Source organism: Nipponia nippon, unplaced genomic scaffold, assembly GCF_047370975.1.
Source record: "Nipponia nippon isolate SJK-2023a ecotype South Korea unplaced genomic scaffold, ASM4737097v1 scaffold_10, whole genome shotgun sequence".
NCBI classification, from domain to species: Eukaryota; Metazoa; Chordata; class Aves; order Pelecaniformes; family Threskiornithidae; genus Nipponia; species Nipponia nippon.
Window position 1 is genome coordinate 6,265,227 of NW_028262291.1, and position 23,723 is coordinate 6,288,949.

The window sequence follows — 23,723 nt, forward strand, 5'->3', positions numbered from 1 at the left end:
ATGACAAACTGACTGCACTTTTTATGACCTTTTTACTATTCTATCATTAAGTATCCATGGCAACATGACTGTTTCTTTCATGCTGGTATGTAGCATCAAAATAACAATAAATGCTGATTTAAATTATTGTGGTTGAATAGAACTTGCTGCCAGGTGTGTTGGAAAAAAAACCTAGAGTTGGGACACAAGGAAGAAGAGTTAGAAATACATTATTCCTTTTTGGCTATGTACGTTGCCTTTTCTTTTTCTTCTTTTCTCTTCCCTCCCTCTCACTTTGTTACTGAAGAAAGTAACAAATAATTGAATTTATTAATTCTGTTTGCATGCCATGTGAATGTCATCTTAAGGGTTAATAGTAATTTCAAAAAGGTTTCCATTCATTTCAGTGAATTTCTATTTGCTCTGATGGAATCCAAAATTCTCTTCAATAAATAGTTGATGCACAACCTTAAACTATGGAAACTTTTATGCATGTGATGTATAATGTAGTTTCTGGATGCCTTTCATGTGACCAGATAAGCACACAGACGACCAAACCTCCTTCTTGTAATGATCACACTTCATTCACTTGTAGACAAGTTTGGTGGTTTTTTTTCTTTGGTTTTTGGTGTTTGGGGTTTTTTTGTTGTGGTTTTTTTTTTTTTTTAATTGCATAGAAAGATGATTCTTGTTTAAATGTTATACTTTCATATGAGTTGCCATCAGATGAGCTTCACTTCTGGTAAGGTAGGGAATACTTGGAGTCTGAAAACATCTTTAACCAACACTGACTCATTTAAATCAAGATTAAGATCAGGTGAAATACACGGAAAACAGGAAAAACAGTCTTAATGGCTCTGAAGGTTTTATCAGTTGCTTCAGGTGATGAAGGGCTTTTAGAGGTGACATCAGTGTTTCAAAATACCATTTTGGAAGCTGTTTCTGCTCTAACCTTCAACTTGATGTGGTACTGGGGTGAATGAACACCTAACTGAAATAGTAAGTTATGAATTCTTGCTTTGGAGAAATGATACCTTTCCAGATGCAGTGGCAGGCTGCTCTGTACCCTGACACCTCCTTGAAACAATTCCTGCCTCTGTATCATCAATCTTGTCTAGATTCACTTCAAATAAAGACACTAATTGCAAAATACTGGTGGTGGTTTCATTGTAGCTTGCTTTTTTTTTTTTTTTTTTTCTTTCCCTTCCAGGAATTTCTCAGCTATGTTCCGCTGTAAGCTTAGAGCGAAGCGCCGGGCCCCCTGCGCTCGTCCCTCCGCGGCCGCCCCTCCGGCGGCGGGTACCGGCGGTACCGGCGCATCCCGCAGGACGCGGCCGGGGCCGGGGCTGACGGCGGGAAGGCTCGCAGGCGGCCGGGCTGTGGGCTGGCGGCGGCGGCGGCAGCTCGCCGTGCCTCGTGACATCACTCCTGGAGCTCAAATCCCCCTCGGAGCTCCCTTCCTCACTCGGTCTGTGGGGCTGTCTGCTCTGGCGGAGCTAGGACCCTCCCGCAGCAGGGCGGGCAGCTCCCTAGGCGAGGCGAAGCTCGGGAGCTGCTGGAGGCAGAGACGAAGAGGGTTAAAGAGTCGGTGTGAGGCGGATAGTGAGGAACGGAACACAGCAGAGGCGCTCCAGTATGAAATTCATCTCTGCTTATTACTTGCTGCCTCTCTTTCCTGCACTGGTCTTCAGCGCTAGGTGAGTACCGAGAGCTATTTTGCTTAGAGTTCTCCTGTTTTGTTTGCTGTTTGCTTTTTTAGATTCTGTGCTCTCAAGAGAAATAATACAGATTTCAGCTTTTACTGGGGTAGTAAGTTTAGAGCAGATACCTTCCCTGATTCTTATCTCTCCCCCTCCTCTGAAAGATACTGAGTCTTGTCTTGGTCTTTCTAGGCTTTTTTATGATGTAAAAGAGCTACTCCTGTATAAGTTGACCCACAGCTCATGTGATGTAGCGAGACAGTAGCAAATATAAGCTTTATATACACAGCAGTAATAGCACATAGACTCTGCTTTATTGGAAATAAGGAAGCCAAACAGCTGAAACTCGGAACGTGATAATGTTTTCCCTTACAGAGTGCAGAAAATAAACACTGGAACAATCTCATCTCAGTTTAGGTTTCTATATCTGGACATAGACCTCAGGCTTACCTTTTTTACTGTGAAACGCAGGTGAGATGTTGCAGTGTTACCTCAATGCCAGGATATGTGTTAAAAAGTTGCTGCAATCTAGAAGCATTCCTTTCTGTGCAAGTATAATAAATCACTGAAGAAAATATGAACAAAATCTATTGCAGCTTAAAAATAAAACCTGTTCTGACCATGCAGTGTTCTGATAAGATAATGCATACTGCTCAGTTGCTGAGAGATGGCATATTCTTCATGCTGTAGACATAACGTGTTCAGCAAAGAAAAGATAAAGCTGAGACACTCTATCCCGTTGTCTTGATGTACACAGATGGGAAGTTAATGCTGGGGACAGAGCAGATCTGTTATAATGACACTGCTCTCAGTTCAGGCTTCTTAACTTCCAGTTCTGTATCAGAAAATCAAGCCCAAATCTTGACTGTGGTGTTTCTCTGCTGTTAGAAGTTTATAGGGTACTTAGTAATAAGTCCGTAAAGCATGTTATCACAGGATATATGCATGTACATTTATCAGGGAAATGTGTTTTTTCCCTTATTCTTGGTCTCTTCCTGCAGAATCAGCATTGAAGCAGCTTTTCGCAAAGCACTGCATGTTTTAAGCCTTATTGTTCACTGAGACTTTAAAAAAAAAAAAAAGAAAAAAAAAGTGTGTTCCTGCTAAGTACTTGAAGTGAGGTACAGCAGGAGCACATCTCTCTATATACTCAAAGACAGGCAAATAATAATTGTGAAAATCTCTGAGTGGGAAAAGGCCCAAATGCAGGTAGAAATCAGGAATATCAAAATGCTTCAGTTACTCAATTACTTCACTCCTTTGGAGGGGACTGTTATTGGCGAGGGAAGGGTACTTTTTTTTTGGTTACACCTCTGATTTAGGGCCTCTACAGTGCTAGTCCATATGAACCACTCCGATGCTCTTCAAAATACAAAGCTTGGAGGAAAATTGTAATATATTGTGATTCAGTAATTGTCTCTTCTGATTTAATAAGTGGTCTAAGGAAACATTCACTAGCAGTCAAGTGTGAAACTTCTTGTCAATTCAGATTAATAATTTTTCACTCATTTAAGAGTGATACGTTCTTTGCTAAATTATGCCAGAGTTAAAAAGGGGAGGAAGCACCAAGCCAGCTTTTGCAGATGCAGGTTTGTGTCTTGCATGAACTTGTGCAGATTAAGCTGTAGTGAAGAGAGATGTGGAAAACTATTCTAAATTTTCATATTTTATTGTTTTTGTGAAGTGTCTTACAAACTACTTGAACATTTAGGGGTCTAAACTGGGACAAGGTATCTAGTGTAAAGCCCTAAAAGCAGGTGCCTCATCTTCTTGAGAAAATATTACCTGTATGAAAAAAGAACTGTAGCTCATTCTTGATAATTGTAAAAAAAAAAAAAAAAATTCCAGTCCCTCCCACCTTTCAAAAAATAGTTGGAAAGAATATGAGGAAGACGAAGTTGGCATGTGAATACTAATTATGAACAGTATGACTCTGAGGAGTGGATATACTGTCATAAGAGTATAATTTTGTGGCACATGATGATTTATATTCTTATGTAATTGAGGGATGAAAATGATCAATGCAAGAGAAATTCCAGTTAAAATTCCACCCAAGTATAGTATGTGTTGCAAAGTGAAGTTTTGCTTCTGATACCAGATTGGTCATTCTGTTGAAAGAGACTGAAACTCTACAGGAGAGCTGGAGATTTATAAAAGTCCTGGACTACTCTGTTCAGCAGTTGCTTTCAGTCGCTTGATTTTTAACTGGCTGTGTAGGGCATGGAGTAATTTTTCAATGACACGTGATGGAAGTTTAAAAAATGATACAGTGCTATCAATATGCCATCTACTGGAAAGAGATTATGCTTTAATCTCCTTCAGCAGAAGGCAATTCTGTCTGTGGCAGTTAGTATTTCTTGTAAACATATGGTTAATTCACTGGTTGGACCCAGAGCAGGCTTGCAGGAGCAGTTGCGTTTGCAAAAAGCAGGGTCTAATATCCTGCTGTATGAAATTGCTTAGCTAAGGTAAAGCATCAACCTTGCAGGACAGAAAGTTTTCCATCATGAGGATTTATTTTTCTTAAAGTTTGTACAGAAGCACAGCATCTCCATTTCATACATTGGTGCTGAATCAGTGAGCACAGCACTTGCTGCAGATGTGAACAGCTGCTGCTTTTCGTTCCTTGTCATGTGATGATGCCATCTTCTTTGCATCATGTCATGGTGATAGTTTTGGAAGACCTCAGCATGTCTCCAAGCCTAATCGTAAACAAATATGAATTGATGACTTCCAACTATGTTAACACAGCATGTCAAGTTTTCTTATTTTATAGTGTTGTTAAAAAGAGAAAAATACACAGCTATCACTTTTAAGATTGCATTCGTAATTAACTTTTGATTTTCAGGACTGTATGCAGCTAACTTCTCAGCATGGTCTAAAGCCATATGCATGAACCAAATGCCTATCAAATTACAGAAAGTTCATGTTTCTGAAGTGAACGATCTTTTCTGTATTCCCTAAACTCAGTTTTAGTGCTGCTTTGAGACACAGTGATTACTCTTAATCGTATTTCCAGTTAGTTATAGTGCAAAAGAGGTAGCAAGATTGAGGTGTATTTGCCTGTCCAGTTAACTACGTATGTTTTGACGGAATAAGTAAAAATTACTGCTTTAAAATCAGTCTTACACAAAGTTAAGGGGAACAAATTTTTGAAGGTGAATTTAACTTGGTAAAACTACTCAGAAGTTTGTGTTTTCCTGTCCACTTTTATATTTCCCTGGACATGTTGGTTTTGGCAGATCTAATGTGATAGTTGTATACGTGTTACTTTTTTCATGCTATGCTGAAGACAACGTAGTTTTTTCATATGATTGCAGAAATTATTCCCACTGTACTGAGTGCTCAGTCAATGCCCAGTGTATAATGGGCTCAGGGTCTAGTTCTGCAGCCACCTGTATGCTTTTGTGGTCCCAGACACCTAAACATTCTGACTGGAAAACTATTTGTAGAAGGGAATGCTTGCACGAAGTCAGCCATTGGTGTCAGTAACTAAGACTGCAGTCCAGATTACCTTGTCTAATGACACTTGCCTGCTTTTAGCTAAAAGGAGAGTTTTCTGAATATTACTTCAACATTACTGTTGAACAGCTGGATACTTTAATCTCTGTTCACTCACAATAATTTTTTGTCCAAATGACAAAAATTTGACTCTTTAGAAGAAGCTTGACGTGAAACAAAGCTTTCCTTTTTTTATATGACAGTAAATTCCTTTCTGTCCACGCATGAAATGTGACAAAGATGCAAGACACTGAATAATTTGATTGAAGTAGAATGCTTTATAGCTGAGAACAGGACCATAAAGGCAACAAGATGTGCTTTAATAACAATATTACAACTACAGCAACTCATTAAATGGATGTACAAACAACAGGGATGTAAAAGACAGCTTATATTATTTTAATGGCAGAGAAATGGCTAGTGGTTGCTTTTTTCTCAAGTGCAGTTTACTGGCAAGCTTACTACTCTGATGTTACAAAGAGATCTAATTCATTTGCTTCAGAAGAATGCCACCTCTGTGTTTTATAGCAAGACAAAAGTAGCGTGCTCATTTCTGGTAGGTGCATGTTGCTGAATGAAGGTATGGGTTTTGATCTGGTGTACGTCTATTGTTGGAAGAGGTAGAAATATAATGAATTCTCTTACCTTATTTAACATGAGAACATGACTTAAATGCTTGCTTTTTCCCTGGATGTATTTTCAAGGTTGACTATTTTCTTCACCTTTGTTGGGTTTGGTAATTATTTCTTAAGAAATATGAAAATACTAATATCTTTCTGTCCTCTCAGATAAAGGTGTGTCAAGGACTCAGTCTGAGACTTGAGGAAAGATAAAGGGGAGCATCTTTGACATTATTACCCTCGTGGGGGGGAAATGTTGAAAATACTTGTTTCTAGTTCTTAAGCTCTTTTCCGTCTTAGAAACGCTGTTTGGGCTATAATGATGTTGGAAGTAACTGTTTTTCATTTAGACTGATATGACAGTGGAGGGAACCCTGCCTCTTTCTGGATTTCAAGGCGGAAGAACGAGGCTCACTGTTCTTCTACCCTCGGCTGTAGCCACACCATTGCTACGTTCCCCAGCAGGCAGCCAAAAGTGATTCTCACTTTTGCTCTCTCAGGCTGAGGTCCAGCAGTGCCCTTCCTTTTCCCCATGATTGAAGGTGAACTCTGTGGTGCAGTAGTAGACTTCAGCAGAAAAGAGGATGGATTTTTGCTGTAGGTTTGCTGGATAACAGACTGTCTTAATATTGTGCTTTCTGAATTCTTCCAGAAATGCAGGGGCATTAACTATCATTTGTCTCCTGCTTAGAATTCCTTTCACACTTACTTTTGCTGTCTGATTTTTCTGGGCCATGAAAGCTTTCTGATTTCTATCAATGTGGATGGTGATGCATGTTTGGTTAATGGCTTGTAAGGACTTATGTTTGAGGCACAGAAATGGCATTTAGCATATGGCTTGTGACCTTATTATACCTGAAGAAACATGCACTTTGTTGTGAACTGTGTTTAAACATAATGGGACAAATTTACCAGTGGCACAGCTCCATTATTTCAAAGAATGTGTTTAGTTTGATAGCTTTATTTTGATGAGTTATAAGCAAATGCTTAATACAGCAAACTAGAAGTTACTTGGTAAAGCAAAGCCTTTTCCTTCTTCTGGGAGAAAAGTTTTGAGCTCTAGTGATATATTTAAAAAACCAACAACCACCACTCCTCCAAACAAAGCCAAAAAAACCAAACCCAAACAAACAAAAAAACCCCAACAAACCAACCAACCAACTAACCAAAAAAACCAAACCACCAGATGTGTAGGGAGGAGAAGCTAAATCTGTTTCTCCTTCTCCCCCCTGCATGAAGCCCATGGCCTCGGGGGTGCAGGTGCTGGGCTACAAAACTGGCAATGGCAAAATGAGAGACCCTTTTCTTGGCATGAGCGCAGTTGCCAACCATACTGCCTTAGAGTATGCGGCCATGTTGAATCTGCAGGCTGCGGTATAGTGCAGAGATTTAAGGTAGCGTTTAAACAAGGTAGGTAGGGTACCCCTATCTTGTGTAGAAAAGTAAACAAGAACCTGCTGTAGGTGGACTTCTTTGGCATCAGAATGAGATTGCTTAAAGGTAGTTTGGGAATCCCTGTACTTGAACTGCACTATATGTGCATATAATAATGTATTCTTAATGCTAGCCTCATGTAATAGACTTGCTTCTCCATGTTTGCAGCCCTTCTGCAATAGGGTAGCCACACATTTATTCTACCTGTTTGTCTTGCACTTGGGAGGGGGGAAGAGAATTTTTTTTGGTCAAAAGTTTTAAATTTTATGGGATTTTCTGCTGTTATGATAGGGCTAATTTTTGGTTAAGAATGATGCCCTTGGAAGTGGTATGCTTGCTGTGTTATCTTATTATCTGGGCTGAAACATTTAAAAGTTCTCCACAGATTGAAGCTCAGCAACCTAAATTAGAAATCCAGAAAGAAAGTCTTTCTCAGTTTGGCCAGAAATACTAAAAATAGATTCTTTTTTGATGTTTTGCCGTTTATGTTCCTGATTTCTGGAATCTGAAAGGAAGAAGAAGGGAACAAAGGATGCTGCTAAAAGCTTTTGTAACCTTCAGGAAAGACTTATTTTAGATTTGATCTAATCTACAGTTAAAATATTCTTCCATGTGATCTCAGGTAAACCTTGAGGATCTCTAGAATTCAGTCTTAATTTAATAGAATAGTTGGAATTCTGCTTGTTATGCTATGTGTAATGCATTTCTGCCCAGGAGACTTGCCATGGAGTTACTTTTGACATTTTAATGTATTCTTTGTGTTTAGAGAAATTATAATGCTGACGCTTTCCTGTTTCTTTCTCATTTATTAATTTATAGGTAGGGCAGAATACAAGGATATCTTAACCTAAACTTTTAATCCTTCTTTCTGTGAGATTGTGGGTTCGATATTGTTTTCTATATTTAACAGAAACCTGTTACCATATAGTAATCCTTATGATGTACCACTCTGCAGACAAATAAATCTCATTTATGCCACTTGTCAAAAACAGTGTTTCTTCTCATTGTCTAGTTTTGCACAATGAGTGCGCCAGCTGTCTTGTAAGGGTCAGATCTGTAAATATTCTCTGTATGGAAGACACGTAATATGTTTGTCAGAAAGAATAAAGACATTTCGTACCGTCCTTCAATCTTAATATTGTGCGAAGGTTTAAGATGTGTATTGTTATGTTTGCTATTTCAAACACATCAGAATGGCAAGTACCTTTTAGAAATGCTGAAGAATAAATATGACATTGCATCAAACAGCAGTTTTTGTGTGCCACTATACATTTTTCTCCCCTTCCTTCTTGTGCTATTACTTAATATCCCTTACCTCATATCACTCCCGTGTTTATTAATCTTTACTTTTACTGCGTATTATCTTAGCAGTGATTTTTGTAGTGTTCCTTCTGAAATCGCTGCTGTATTTGTTGAAACAAACAATATTTTGGTGAATCATGAGAGAAATCAATGTGTATGACCCTTACAAGCTGAAGAAATAGGTGTATATGGAATTTCTCAATATCTTACTTGTCAATATTGATTGATAGCTTCTATGGAAAGGAGTAGAGAAACGTCAAAAATTTTGGTGTGTTTTGTCTCCATGTGCTATCTTAAGACAAGGCTAGTATGCTGCCAGCTGGCGTATTTTACCCAAATTGTTAATTTTTCCAGCTGTTTACACATTCTTATTGCTGTCATTTATGAATGCTCATATTTTGTCAATTTATGGTGACAATTTCCTTGTGAGAAATAGGTAGATTTGCTCCTTATTTGCTGAGTAGGAAAGTGGAAGCTGGTTAAAAAAACAGATTTACCCACTGTCGGACAAATTGCAGCACTTGGAAAACTGAGTGCATATTTGCTGAATCCCATCTAACTGCAGAACTAAAACCTTTCCCTTTTAGTTGGAGATGGAACTGCAGCAGAACATCCTTCTGACTTCTCCGTACGAACTTCTTCCAGGCCACCACGCTTTTAACCAACAATGTGTGTTATCACTGGTTTTGCTACTATCTTCTCACCTAGAGAGCAATGAAACACCTTCTGAGAAAGGACAGGCAAACAGAGGTTTATGATGGGATACAGTCTTTGTAATTTCACTATAATATAACCCTTTAACGTATTTTCAGTAGCCCTTAGGGGTCTTTATAAAACTTGCTTTGCTAGTGGGAGGGAGGGGAAGACAAATCACCTAGCGCTATAAGTGGTAAATAAAATGTGGTTGTTTACTAGTGCTGTATAGTTGTTGGATTCTCAATACTTGATACTGCTTTTCAGGTGTTTCTGTCATTTTGTTGATGTGAATGGCTACAGAAGTAGGAGCTGTGGCTTTGTACCTCAGAATTGCTTGGCGAACTGGGGGACGTAGAGTGACAATAACCACAGTAATACACTTTGTCCACCTGATACATGCCGTCCTCATCATGTCTGAATGATTTTGCAGTCATGTGTTTATTTCAGACTAGCCTGTGGTAGCAAACAAGGGGGAAAAAAAAAAAAAGTGAGATTTTACTGGAATGTGGAAGAGAAGAAAAAGATGCGTGGAAAAATTGAACTGACAAGACTGAAAAGCAGCGGTACTCTGAGTGGCATTAGATTGTCTGTTGAGGAAGTTTCTTCCTCCTGATGCAGTGTAATGAAATGTGTGCTCAATGTGCAAAGAGAGACTGTCTCTCTTGAAAATGGAGAAATAAAATCAATCAAGCTTCTTTACAGCTTTTTTGTAAAGAAATATTTTTCAGGATGGGGTGAAGCTCAGCCAGGGTGCAAATCAAACAACTGTGTTTAGCAAGTAGCTGAACCTTTGAGCTGCTTTGCTGAAACCAATCAGTTGATGATTAATTCTTATTTTCTGTGCCAAAATATGCAACATAGCCATTGTATTCTTACTACTTATTAGTAACTGGCAGAGTCCATCAGGTCTGCTGCAGATCTACCCCTCTGTTCTACGGAGAGTACACAAGTTCCTGGCATGTGCTCCTCTGAAAATAGGCACTGTGGCTTTTTTGTTGGTTTTGTTTTGTTTTCTTCTTCCTTCCATGAAGGGAGCCAAGGTTTGCCAAGGGACCAGACATTTTAGAAAGGCTTAATACCTATAATCTGCAGTGGATTTTCTTTAAATGAGCCGAACGAGTTTAATCTGATGCCTTTTGAATTTCAAAAGGGGACAGCATGTTGGCTGCACTAACTTTGTGAAAATCTGAACATAAATGAGAGCTATATGCTTTGAAAATTAGACTTATTTACCTGCTGATGTGTATGGGGGATACCAAATAGTCGCGATTGTTCGCAATCCATCCTGACCTCTTTTAGAAAGTCTAGCCTTGCAGCTTTCTTTGTTTCGCTCTCAGTTGAGGAATAAGGTTATTTGGCTTAATGCAAATGGTGAGGCTTGGGAAATGAATCTGTAACCATGGCGCCTAGATGACAATGGGGCGAGGGGGGGTCAGAACCCATGGCGGCATTGCTGCTTCCCTTCTGTTTCCCTCATTAAGCATCTCTAACTTTGCATTCAGTGCAGCCTGTGCTATTTAATTTGGTGAAAAATCAATCTCAAATACTGCTTTCTGTGAAATCTCTGCATTCATACATGAATGATGTATGAAAAAAATACACTCCTTGAGTGCACAGATAGTGAATAGAGACTTCTCTGCAGTTGCTTTTTTATTTACTTGTAAAACAACTATCTGCTGTTCAGTGTACACAGATATGCTGTATTTGGCTCAGGAAAGCTTATGAAAGCAGACGTTTAATTTAATATTTTTCTTTAACTCATACCTCTCCCTCTGTCCCCGTTTCAAACATCCTAGTTCCTTCCCTAATTTCTACTCAGCTGGAGCTCTTTTGGCTCAAGGGAAGATTGTTATCTGTTCCTGGGAGCAGAAAGAATTAAATTACTGTAAAAACTAAACAGTAAAATCGGTTTTAAAGAAATACTATTCAGTTCTTCAAAAGGACTTGGAAAAACTTGCATTTCTATCTGGTTTAATGTGATAGTATACGGTATTGCCTGTTTCATATGTACCTAGACTGACAAAATTTAAATAGCTTCTGAAATAGCTAGGAAGAAATACATGGGTACATGTATAGGACATGTATACCAGAACTAAATGTTTAAGGAATATATGTTCCCTTTGTATGAGATGAGTCCCTCATCACTGCCTTATAAAATGTAATCTGAAAGACTTAACCCATTTCCATAAAATAGGCGATGTGCGGAAGTTGATAGTGCAGTAAGGGTTAAATATTATAGCATTCACTCTACTGTAGGGATATCATATGTTTCTTTGCTGCTTAAGCTTGATGATCATATCGCATATTAAAATGGTACTTTTACGTGTAATGGAAAACCTTTCCCAATAACATTTAGTCATTACAGGAACATGAAGTTTTTGTTGCACTGGATTAAACTGGTAGAACAACGTGCTCTTGACAAGAGTGTTTGCTATCAGAGGAAGGTGAAAAAACCTTGGAAGAAGCAGTATGGAATAATTTCATCTGCCTTAAATCTTTCCACGTTCTAGGGAACAAAATGATCCTTAAGGTAACACGAGCCATTCCTGTAGAGTATTCAGACAGGTAACAGAATCTTTGTTCTTGTGAATATTTGCAAGGGCCCATCTGGAGAAATAAGTAGATGTGTTTTCAGAAATTCAGTTGGTGACTGAACTAGAAACAAACATACATAGCCAAGCAATCCCCCCAACCACCTGATTTGCAGGGAAACTGTTGGGAAGTTTCCTTACACAAAGTCAGAACTGAGAAAGTACCATAGCCATTCTGCAACCTAATGGGATGAGATCCGATATCACAGGGAGATGATGGGAAAACCAGACTAATTTTTGTATCTGTTAGGAGGTAGATAAAAAGGGACATTAAGTGGTGAATGAATAAGTTAGAGTATTGATACTATTGTGGAGATACTGTGTTTACCTGTATCTTACCAGAGGCTAGCTACATCCAGGTGCTACTCTTTCTATACAACGATGAAAAATAATGCTATGTATGTAGAGTGTGAGAAAACATTGGAGGGAGGGAGACTTGTTCTGCTCTGCTTGTAACTGCTCATAACTTAGAAATTATGGGATTGGTGTAGGTTTAATTCTTTAAAAGGATTTAAAAATGTGACTTAAAAGTCTCCTAATAAGAAAGCAGTAAAATGTTAGCACTTTCACTTGAATTTTAGGGCAATAGAACGGATTCCTCGTGTGCTACAAATACCTGTGCTCCATAGCCTTAAACCTCATAAATGAGGTACACCTAATGCTAACTTAAGGGTAAATTTTTCAGTGTTCTACAGATAACACTGTTTTATAGATTGTGTGTGTGTGTGTGAGGGGAAAGCTCCTTGGTGCTCATTACTTACCACATGCTAATGAGGATGGAGAGGATTCTTACCTGTTTCTTGTTAATTTAATGAAAAAGAGTGGCAGTGGGAAAGTCCCCTCATCCGGAGTAGATGCCAAAACATAATTGTGGGTGCTGATAAAAAGAAACTAAAGACTGCAAAATTGTATCTGATTCCATAGTGTATTTTTTTGAATGTAAAAAGGTATCTTTGGCTCAAGGGAAAATACGTAAATATGTGTGGTGTATGTGCCTCTGTGTAAAGGATTTCTAGTAGTAGACACATAATGAAGTATGAAAAATTGATTTTTGGCTATCTTTTATCAGTGGCTTGAATAGATATGTATGCTTCTGCTTCTATAGAATGAAATGCTTCAAAACAGCTGAATTTTTTTTTCAGCGGCTAAGGCATCAAATTTCGATACACTTTTTGCAGATAAAAATATCAAATTATTTCTACAGATAACAGCGGGCTTTAATTTTTTTTATATCCTGCTTCTTCCTTCAAATGCAAGAAATTTTACTGGAGACAAGCATTGTTTCTGGCATATACGTTAATCTGCAGTTATTCTGCTAGCTTCCATTTTTGCAGTATTTCAGTTGGGCAGTCTTGCACTTCAATGTAAGAAAAGATAAATCTTTCTCTAGATTCCTTGTATTTCAACAGAATATTATATTTATGTTCATAATGCCCATTAGTTGCTGCCGTTATGGCATACGTCTAATGCTAGTGAAAAAGTTACTTGAGAAATTGGTGTTGTGTTAAATGCTTACTCAGCAATCTGTTACCTTGGTGGGTTTTTCCTAACTAGGCTGGGTTAGCAGCATAATCTCCTGTTGCAGCAGCATCTGACACATCCTGATAGCTGTTCCAAACAACTCCCTTGAAACAGTGGGTGCTTTTGCATACTCTTTTCTTAACTGGCTCTGAAGCTTTTGCAAAGTTTGCATGGCAGGTACCCTTCCAGATCTACTTTAGAGAAAGACATGAATTTTTTTCAAGCCTCGAATCCTTTTATGAACGGGCAGTATTTCATGTAACCTCTAAATCCATGCTAAAAATGTTAATTGCACTTTTGAAAACGACTAGGCTTGTAAAAGTGGATTTCAAGCATCATTGGAACACTGGGTGAGAGGAGCAGAATCCTGCATCTGCTTTTGAGTAATAATAAAAAGAAATAAACTGAGGCAAAATCTTAAAAAAAAAAAAAAAAAAAAATAAAAATCATGCTTACACTACTTGGAATAGCTGGGCTTCAAGGTATCTCTGTACTACCTTTGATAATGAATGAAAATGTCATTCTTCATACAATTTTTACATATAGAGATGACAAGCCATTGAAAAAGTGATCTGTGATCATAGATACAGAACTACATAAATGACAAGGCAATGATGTTATGGGAAAAATTGTTAAAATTTAGGCAATCTGTTTGCTTTGGACAGATATCAGTTGTTATAAACTGATAACTGTACATTTAATATGAATTTCACTACTTTACTTGAGAGTTGCTGCTCTTACCATATTGTAATCCTATTATAATTGGAGAAATAGTAGAAATAGTAGTCTTCTATGATTAATAATTTGTATTTATGCTGATTTACAATGCCTGAGGATGTAACACTGTCTTTGAATGGATGTTTTAATGATTATTTTCTCATTCCAGTACTTTAGCCTATTGACCCATGTTACAGAACACTGTTCCTCAAAGGAAGAGATTAAAGTAATGGAAGCTTTCAGTCAACAATGAGGATATACACTTACAGAAACCACTGTGATTACAAGATATTGATCTATAAAATTGCATCAAACAATAGTAGTACTAACTTCTGGAAGACAGGTGACTGGAGCAAAGAACAGTGTTCGTTCTTTTACCATCGTTACTATGCCTTGCAGCATCGCTTTCAATTGAGATAATTTGGAATTGATGGTCTGTGTTAGGCTTCAAATTTTTATTTGTGTGGAGGAGAAAAGTGGGAAGATTTCTCTTTCTCTCTGCTTTCCTTTATTCTCTTCCTCCAAAAGCCTGTGTGGGAATTAAGATATAAAACTTGATTTAAGCGGAAAAATGGATGAAGTCCTGCCTTCATAAAAAGCAGCTATGGGTGTTTTTGGACATGGTTAGGGTCACTACTGCTTCATTTGGTTTGGATTTTCAGCTTGGCGCTAGTCCAAAGATCATTCTTAATATGCTGGTGTAAATACTGGTTTCTTAAAATATGTTCTTTCAGAACATTTAGATTTCCATTGCAGCTTCATTTGGAGTATTGGAAAAAAAAGGATGGTATAAAAACAAATGAATTGGTGGTTTTGGTACATTTTTGGCTAAACGAAACTGAAATTCTCCCTGGTTAAACCTGTATAATGAAGGTTTGTTGCTACAACCTAGGATATGTATAAGGATTGGAGGTTGGTTTTGGAGGTTCAGTTGTCTTCCAGGTGTTGAAATAGGAATGATAGAAGAAAATAACTCTTTCAGTAATATATGAAAAAACATTATATATATATATATTCATAGTGAACATCAAGATTCAATCTTTTAAAGATTAATCTTAAAAAAAACCAAAACAACCAAACAACAAAACCAAAACAAAACCAAAAAAACCCAAGAACTCACAAACATTTTAAAAATTAAATGATTACTTAAATGGATATTACAGCATTAGAAATGTGTTCTGCCTCACTCTTGATCTTTGTTTGCTTAACAATTGCTTAGGCATTTTAAAACTTCAGGCCATGTTCACAAGACCACTGTGATCCTGGCGATAGACCTCTTCCCGTGTGGCCATGGGATACTTCAATGAAATCGATTTCAGAATAAATAAACTTTCAGCCTTAAGTGAATCCATTTATAGAACCTCACACCGCACCTGTCCTTTGCGCACTTCTGGTTTGAATTACTATTTTTGTGATACTGAGTAAAGGACTTCCTTTTATATACAGAAACCACTCTGAGCAGCTAAAGTGCCTGTATTACAGGGTATGTAAAGCTGAGTTTGATACCTGGTTTCAAACTACTGGTGGAACAAACAATATAGAAGTTTCTCTGTTATAAGAAACAGCAACAGATTTGTATGTGCATCTTGCCAATGAGAGAGGACCATGAACTAAAATATTTTAGCTCGGAAAAAAAGCAACACTAAAACTTTATTGGTTTGCAGTCTCTATGGGTCAAGGTCATAGAAGTTTGCCTTGTTCAACAGGCATGTAGCCCTGGGAATATTAACTGGCTTGGAGGGATTCCACTGGAGTAAAACTCGTAACAGACTGTAGCTTTAAATCAATTATTTGATCACCTTCAGTAATTACTAACAGAAACACCCATTTGACACCTTTGGAGTAATTGTACCACCCACTGAATTCACTGAATCACTGTGACTCTTAGAATAATATAAAGGTCCCAGGGGCATCCTCCTAGCACCTATGGAAAGAGAAAAGGAAGGAGAATAAGAAATTGGCACTCAGTTTAGCAAAGACAGAACCAAGACAACACTCAAAGATTTTTTTTGGATGGAGAATTCTTCTCTTATGTATAGACAAGATGGTTATAGATTATTTTTCAATTTGGCCTTTGATATTTAGCTCTGATTTCTCTAAAATAAAAAATCTCACTGGCTTAAGTCTTCTTGTGTAAAAGGGAGTTGGCTTTTTAATTCTTGTTTTCAATTATCTTCCACTAGCAGAACATGAAGTTTTACTTAAATTTTCTTCATGATTTTGATCCTTGAAATACTGACATACAGTGAATCCTAGTTTTTATTTCTTTCTTTAAAGCATTTTTTTGCTGATACACACCTGATTTACTACACCCTTTAAAGTCTATGGAACCACAGTAAAGGTGGAATGCATAATATACAGATCTGTCTCCTTTTTTCTTCCATAGGTTTCTTGTTTTACAACCTGCTAGCATATTTGCTCTGCTGTTCTTGGTTCAGGACCGACGGAAAAAGTTCATGCATCTTGTTTACTTGACTCTTGGGCTGTGAGGAGAAAAGGCAGACTCTTGGTACAGATCAGAGTGACTGCCACTTGTGTTACAGGAGTAATCTTTCAGGCTTTGCCCACTTCCCCTTTTACTTGTGACATGTTTGGTATCCTGGAGGATACCGTTCTTCAGCAGTTTTATAACTTTCTATTTGAATAAAAAGTACAGGAACTGACCTTGTGTTCTCACTGTCCCAACTTTACGGCATCCTGCTGCCAAACACAGAAGGGTGCTCAGGTATACTAAACAGTCTGACTTAACTTCCTTTTATCTTTCTCTGAGAGCCATCTCATTCTGTGAAATAAAAGGTATTCTGCTTTCAAGTTTGTGGGGTTTCTTTTTATTTTCTGAATGATATTTATGACTATCTGAAATGTTTGCCCTTAATGGGTATTGAATGGGTATTACAGCAGTTGTGAGACACCTATGAAATCTACAGTGTCCCAGATACATCTTTAACAACTCTAGTTTGTTTGTCACTTGAATATTTTAAGCCTTTGATGCTTTAAAAGTTGTTTTCCTCTTGTTTTTCTTAACGTTTGCTACTGAGAGTGGTTCATAGGATATCGCTAGTCCTCTGCATAACATGAGTAGTGAAAATGATGATTGAGAGAATGTTCCAGCACTCATTAAATTAGGACCGATCAACTTAACAATGTGCCTTCTAATGTGCAAAAGTGAAGAATACAGGAATGGCAAGGCTGTACTTTATCTTAGAATTCAACAGGCAACTCAAAAGAATAAAGTGTGTATCTGTAAGTAGTTGGACATTGCACGCCAACAGGAAGAGCTGTACATCATAGCTGAAGGATGGCTCTGTTGAAAACTGAATCTGAATATTTTAATGTTTAAATTGTGGCTGGATCTGTGCCACTGAGAAAAGAAGAAAACAATACTCCCCATTTAAGAGCCACTATCTGAAGTCAACGACAACGCTGCAGTGTAAGAATCACTGTAGTCCCTTCCAATGTATAAGAAAGAAATGCAGTACTGTGTTTCAGAGTGGAACTGGCTCAGATCATCAGCTGGCATCTGCAACTTTATTCCAGCTATGGATCTGGCCACTAACCAAATGGAGACATCTTTTAATTGTGAGCATTGTGTCTTTGCCAGTTCAGTTAGCACTTTCAACATTTTGATCCAAATTGGTATTTAAGGCTTGATTCTTAGGCTGAGCTGTGTAAGAACAGGCAGTGTTTAATGTCAAACAGGAAAAATAATAATGTTAGATGACCTCTTGTTTCCAAAACTAAACCAGCCCCTTTGAGATAACTGCAGCATATAAAGCGGACCTCCCTCCAGACTCCTCATGCAGGAATATGTTCTAGCCTGTGTGCCGTTTTCCACCCTTCCAGACTGTATTCACTTTGTGTGGTATCAATCAGTCTACTGCCTACCTGCCTTATTTCTTACTCATCTGCACAACTACTTCCAAAAGTTTCCTTATTTATTCTGCAGCAGGTGGAAGACATGGAGATGGAGAAGAGAAAATCAGGTGTTTATGTGGGATATAATGCTATCTAATACATCTCTTTCTAATTGCTCACTGTTTTTCACCAATAGAGAAAATTTGTGCTAAGAGTAGGCTGTTAGTTTAAGTAAACTGTAGTAGCTGAGTCTACTTTAGTGGGTGTTCTGTTTTTTTTTTTTCCTTTACTTGCTTTTAAGTATTTGCAAAACCTGGAAACATGATTAGGCTGTCAGTATTATTCCCTGATGCTAAATCAGTGGTGAAGATGGTGGAGAGCACCAGGAGGAAGTATTTATCTTGACAACTTTAAGGTGATTTGGCTAGAAATCCGTTTCTGTTTATTCCAGCAAATGGTATGAAGACTCTGAAATAAAGAGTAATTTACTTTATAATCTGTTATTGCTGTTACTGTTTTTAATTTATTGAGCACTAAAACATAGTCTTCAGTGTTTTCTGAACTTACTTTACATGTTGCATGGAATGCTTAATGTTTGATGCTAATGAAGCAGTGACTAAACAAGCAGGGCTGTAGGGCTCTGTATTGAGCATGGTTTGAAGCTAGAAGTGAGGCTCTGTTTTACCACATAGTGTTTTACCCCCATACTCTGGTGACCAGTAAGATCTCTCTTAAGACTCATATCTTTTAAGCTTGCTATCTTTTTTCCTTTGTATGCACTTAGTTCCTGCTTAAAGGAGCTAATAGTGTGTGTTTCTTTGAGTGAATTGGGCATGCTTAAGCTCATAGTTATTGCTATTAGTTGGCTTGTACCGTCTTTTTTTTTTTTTTGGTAATGTTATGACAGATGCTGTGTTAGATTTTAGTCCGATGTTATTGTTACCACGCCTGCCCTTTGAGCGTCAGGAAAGAGTGTACTCTTGTAATTAAAAACATGGCTTTGTGTTGCCATGTGAAAATAACAATTCTCAGATTTCCCCTAGCAGTGTCAGAATGTATACAGATGTATTGGGGGTAGTGGAATGTAGATGTAGGATACAGCGTTTGAGGGGAAATATAAGGTAGGATGGAGGTAGTTGAGATGTGGTATATAGTAAAAATGCTACAGTGCGGCAGTACTGCAACTACATTAACGCTGCCTTGCAGTCCTTGTCCAGCTCTGCTCAATATCACTGAGATTCAGTGTGCATGCCTTTGCCTTCAAACCTAGCTTTGTCTAGGAGGAAAGTTTTTTTAAAACGTTTGTTTGTGTACTTCCCACCCCCCCACCCCCCACCCCCCAAAATGTCGTAGGCAGTATTGTATGCTTCAACTCCATGGGTCTTGGAAATGTATGGTAAAGGACTGCATCATTAAATTATCTTACATTCAGGGAACTGAACTGAAAATATTTCTGGTTTAGCTTTCGTTATAGGATGAAAGGAATAGGGATAGAAAATCAGTTCATCTTCAGGAAAGAGGAGGAGAGAAGGCAGGTAATGGAGTGAGAAAGATTGAGACTGAAATCCCATTTATTTCTCTAACGGTGCTATGATACTAAGTGATGTCATATGTATTAAATACTAGTGTCGGGAAAGATTCAAATGGTTTCACTAGATGACTAACATATGTTGGACACACTGTAGTAAGAGTGAAACAAATGTTTTTCTCAGAAGGCAAGACTGTAACTTTGGATTTTAATGAGCTGAAGCATGAATTGTTGAAGACTTGATAAACGAAGCACAACTGAAACAGTGGTGATGCACAGGAATGCGTCGTGTTTGTTGCTCTCCCATGGTTAAAGCTTGATGGTTTATGCAGCTCTGAAGAGAAGCAGCACTTCTAGGACCTGTGCTATTAGAGAGTCTCAAGGTGGGTGTGAAAGATCTGCTCAGATGCTGCCTGGAGAAGGAAGTGGGGCTGAAAATGTAACTTGTAGAAATACTCGTCGTGCAGTGGAATTCTTTCCAACAGGTAACAGAGACAAAGTGCAGTAGCACTTCTGGAGGAACTGATAAGTAGTGAAGGATGAAGAGGAACATTGCTTGACAGAAAAATAGAGATCTAGAAACAAGTGACTTTGTAAAAGACTGAGTTATAATATTGGAGTTTTTTTTGAGAATGACCATAAAATTTATAGGAAGACTTGTAGAAATAAGATAGAGGAAGAAATGAAACATGAAGTTGTATGCATGTGTTTCTTTAATTCAAATAGTGAAGGAATATAAATGCTTTGAGTTTTCCAGTAAAATGGCAGAAGAGCCAGTTTACTACTTTCTTATACTTTACCTTACTAGTGTTGAAATCTTAGGTCAGAAATGTACTTGTCTTAGCTACAGAGCAGTGTCTGGATGGATTTCAACCCAGGATCAGAGTCATGCAAATGCAACTTATCTGAGGGAACTGGATCTTGTACCCATACATTTGTTTTGCTGTGCTCCAACTTGTCAGATCATCTTAAGTTGGTCTGTCTGCACTATAATCCTTGTTATCCCTATGGCATTTAATGTCATGCTGCTGTTTTTCTCTCCAAAGGAACATATGGAAACAGGATGAGTGAGAAAGGTTTTGGATGAGCAGAATGTGTGATGGAAATGATGGACTCTATCATAAAAATGCTGAGAGGGACACGCTGATGAAAAAGAATCCTTGTTTTCCTCTTGGATTATTCCACTGGCCTTAGGAAATGACCTTTCTAAATGTTTTTTGGTAAATGCTGACGTAATAATCTAAGCAGTTTGATTAGAGCTGTGCTTTGAAGGATAATGAGCAAAATTTGTAGAGAGCAAGGCATCAGAAGTTATGCTATTTAGAAGCAGAAAAAAAAGAAAATTATGCCCTTGTCTTTTGAGATAAAAACATTAGGGAGATATGATCTGCAGAAATTAACTGAGGAGCAGAGAGGTGCTGCATTTTAAATGGATCTTGAATCAAACCTATACAAAATATCATTTTGAGGTAGTTGTTACTCCATGACATTTTCCATAGTTGGCAGTACTGTCCAAGTAATACGTCCACCTGTCTGGGTGAAACCAGGAAGAAGTTATTTGCTTTGTTAAAGGTGGTCGGTGTGTATTTGCCTGCCTATTGTGTTTCTCAGCATTATGCTAAAGTCAAAGCCCACTCAAGCTGCAGTCCCCCTCTATCCTTGCACCCTCTCATCCCCCAAAAATCCAACTCACTCAGAATCCCACTGTGACAAAATGGTAAAGAAGCTGTTATACTTCTATTACTTTGTCACGCAAGCCTGTGCTATAATTGAAGGACATAGTTTTACCGTGGATGCAGTCCTTCTCAGAAAGCCTTTGCACCAGTTGAGTCAGGATTTTTTTGAGAGTATTGTAGGGGAAATGGTATGGTTGAAATGGTGCTTTTCAGGTACTGAAGTGTCTTTGTAAGAAATATTTCCAAGAAAACCTGTTTCTCCAGCTTTATAACGCCCTGACTATGCTCAGCTAAAGTAATGGAAAGTGTTGCTGTTGACGCTGATGGAAATAGTTACCTGGTGCTTTTGACGGGCCTTGCTCTTGAAGGGCTGAGCACATTGAAGTTAATACTTCTGTCATATAAAGTAAAGAATTGCAGACAGTGAAAACAAACTGTGATCTCCAACCAAAAAAATTTTAAATACTGGTTAATTAAAACTTGGGGGGCGGGGGGGAATTAATATTACTAACTTAGAAATTTTAACAGTATTAAAAATCTTTTATTTTGCGAGTATAAAATGTAGTATGAATATAGTCATTAGCTGTTCCTTAAAAACAGCATTCCTCAAGGGGTGTTTCCTTTGAGTTACAAAGAAGAATTGTGGGAGAGGACTGAAATACGTTTTGAATTGCCCTTGTACTTCCTGAAGTAGACTTTAGACTGAAATTATGTGGATCTTCCTGAAATATATATACTGCTTACCTCATCTTTGTCTCTTTATGTCATTTTATAAATGCACAAAATACTGTAGTATTTGTAGCTTTGGATCATAATTTGTGTTACAGGATTATGATGTTTAACTCTGAGTAACCAGAGGCTTTTTAAAATGAAAAATCTATAGTTAGCTTTTCCAAGTTTTGATAGTCTGATTCCACTGAAGTAGACGATAATGAAATAACAGCTAATTTACATTTCAAAACAAAAGGCTTTTTTCCTTCAGCCCTAAGGATTTTTTCTCTTGAGGCATTTCTTTTTGGAGATTCAGTAGGAAGCTGAGGCATAACGACATATAGTGACTTGCAGCCTGATGTAAAACCCAGAAAGGACTGGCACCCATCTCTTCTGATCAATCACAGATGTTTGATTGTTCACTAGTTCATTCCTGCAGCCTCCAGTTTAAATCAGTGGATTAAAATAGTTTAATAATATGTGCCTTTATAAAACACTAATGCACAACATGTTTTAGTGAAACATAGTTTCTGATGAAATTCAGTGGTAGGAGGTTACTGCTGAATTCTTTAATGAAAAAACATGGTAAATATTTCTTATAAAGGAAGCAATTTTGCATCAATTAACATGCGGTGGCATGTAAATTTTCTGCAACTCATCGGTGGAACTTAGAGACATTTTAGATTAAGCATATAATTTTCAGGACAAAATATTGCATTAGAAAGAATCCTGTTGTGAATGAAAACTTTTTTTTTTTTTTTTTTTTTTACTTAGCTGGTGTATTTGTAGAGATTGGTAATGTATTAGCTGCTGCTTACATTATTTCAAAATTATCCCTGAAGTTTTGTTAGTTCAAAATCATATTTCTTTTAAGCTGTTATGAGCCTATTATTAAAAAAAAAAACAGAAAATCACCCTTCTTGTCAGGCTACTGTACTCGATTGCTAAGAATTCAATATTTCATTAAGCAAGAGATGGTCTCAAATAATTACATAATGGAAAATTGGAAATGTAAAATAAATGTGGTTAAGAAAGCCTAGGAGAAGGTGGGACCTGATCCTGTATTGAACATGGCTTTGTTCCTCTTAGTTCGTTAAATATGATCTGTTTGTACTTTCAAAACGAGCTGTGCAGTTGTAGTACATCTTTTAATTTTCCCTTTATAGGCCCTATGGTGAAACATGTTGTTACTACAGAAACAGAAGATCATGAAGTATTAAACTATCATATTGGTACAACTTTTAAGACTTCATCATTTGTTTCTTTTCTGTTGCATGATTACTTGACTTGGTAATAGTGGGCACAGTATTTCCTGGGGGGGGGGAACCAAAACCAAACCCCCCAAAAACCCAAACAAACTGAAAGCTTTGGAAGAGCAGTAACAAGTACTGTTTTGAATCTGGCAGATTAATGGTTTTTAGAGAGACTCTTAAGCCTCTGATATAAGCCCCCATATATGCATAAGTAAAAGCAATGAAAATAATGAAACTGCACCATTACCGTTGTTGTGGTTTAACCCCAGCTGACAACTAAGAACCGCACAGCTGCTCGCTCACTCCCCCACAGGTGGGATGGGGGAGAGAATCAGGAAAAAAAAAGTGAGTAAATTCGTGGCCTGAGATAAAGACAGTTTAATAGGTAAAGCAAAAGCCACGCAGGCAAGCAAAGCAAAACAAGGAATTCATTCACTACTTCCCATCGGCAGGCAGGTGTTCAGCCATCTCCAGAAAAGCAGGGCTCCATCACACGTAACAGTTACTTGGGAAGACAAATGCCATCACTCCGAACAACCCCACCCTTCCTCCTCCTTCCCATAGCTTTATATGCTGAGCATGACATCATATGGTGTGGGCTATCCCTTGGGTCAGTTGGGGTCAGCTGTCCCGGCTGCG

General features: G+C 37.9%; 1 protein-coding gene across 1 annotated transcript in view; it reads left to right on the forward strand.

The window, feature by feature from the left end:
• Nucleotides 1-1,264: 1,264 nt before the first annotated feature.
• The window catches only part of LUZP2 (leucine zipper protein 2), a 197,370-nt gene continuing 174,911 nt past the window's right edge, over nucleotides 1,265-23,723 (forward strand). Inside the window, exon 1 of the mRNA XM_087746719.1 lies at nucleotides 1,265-1,676. Within this exon, the coding sequence (XP_087602845.1) occupies nucleotides 1,615-1,676 (62 nt within the window). The 5' untranslated portion in view covers nucleotides 1,265-1,614. The remainder of the gene's footprint in view (nucleotides 1,677-23,723) is intronic.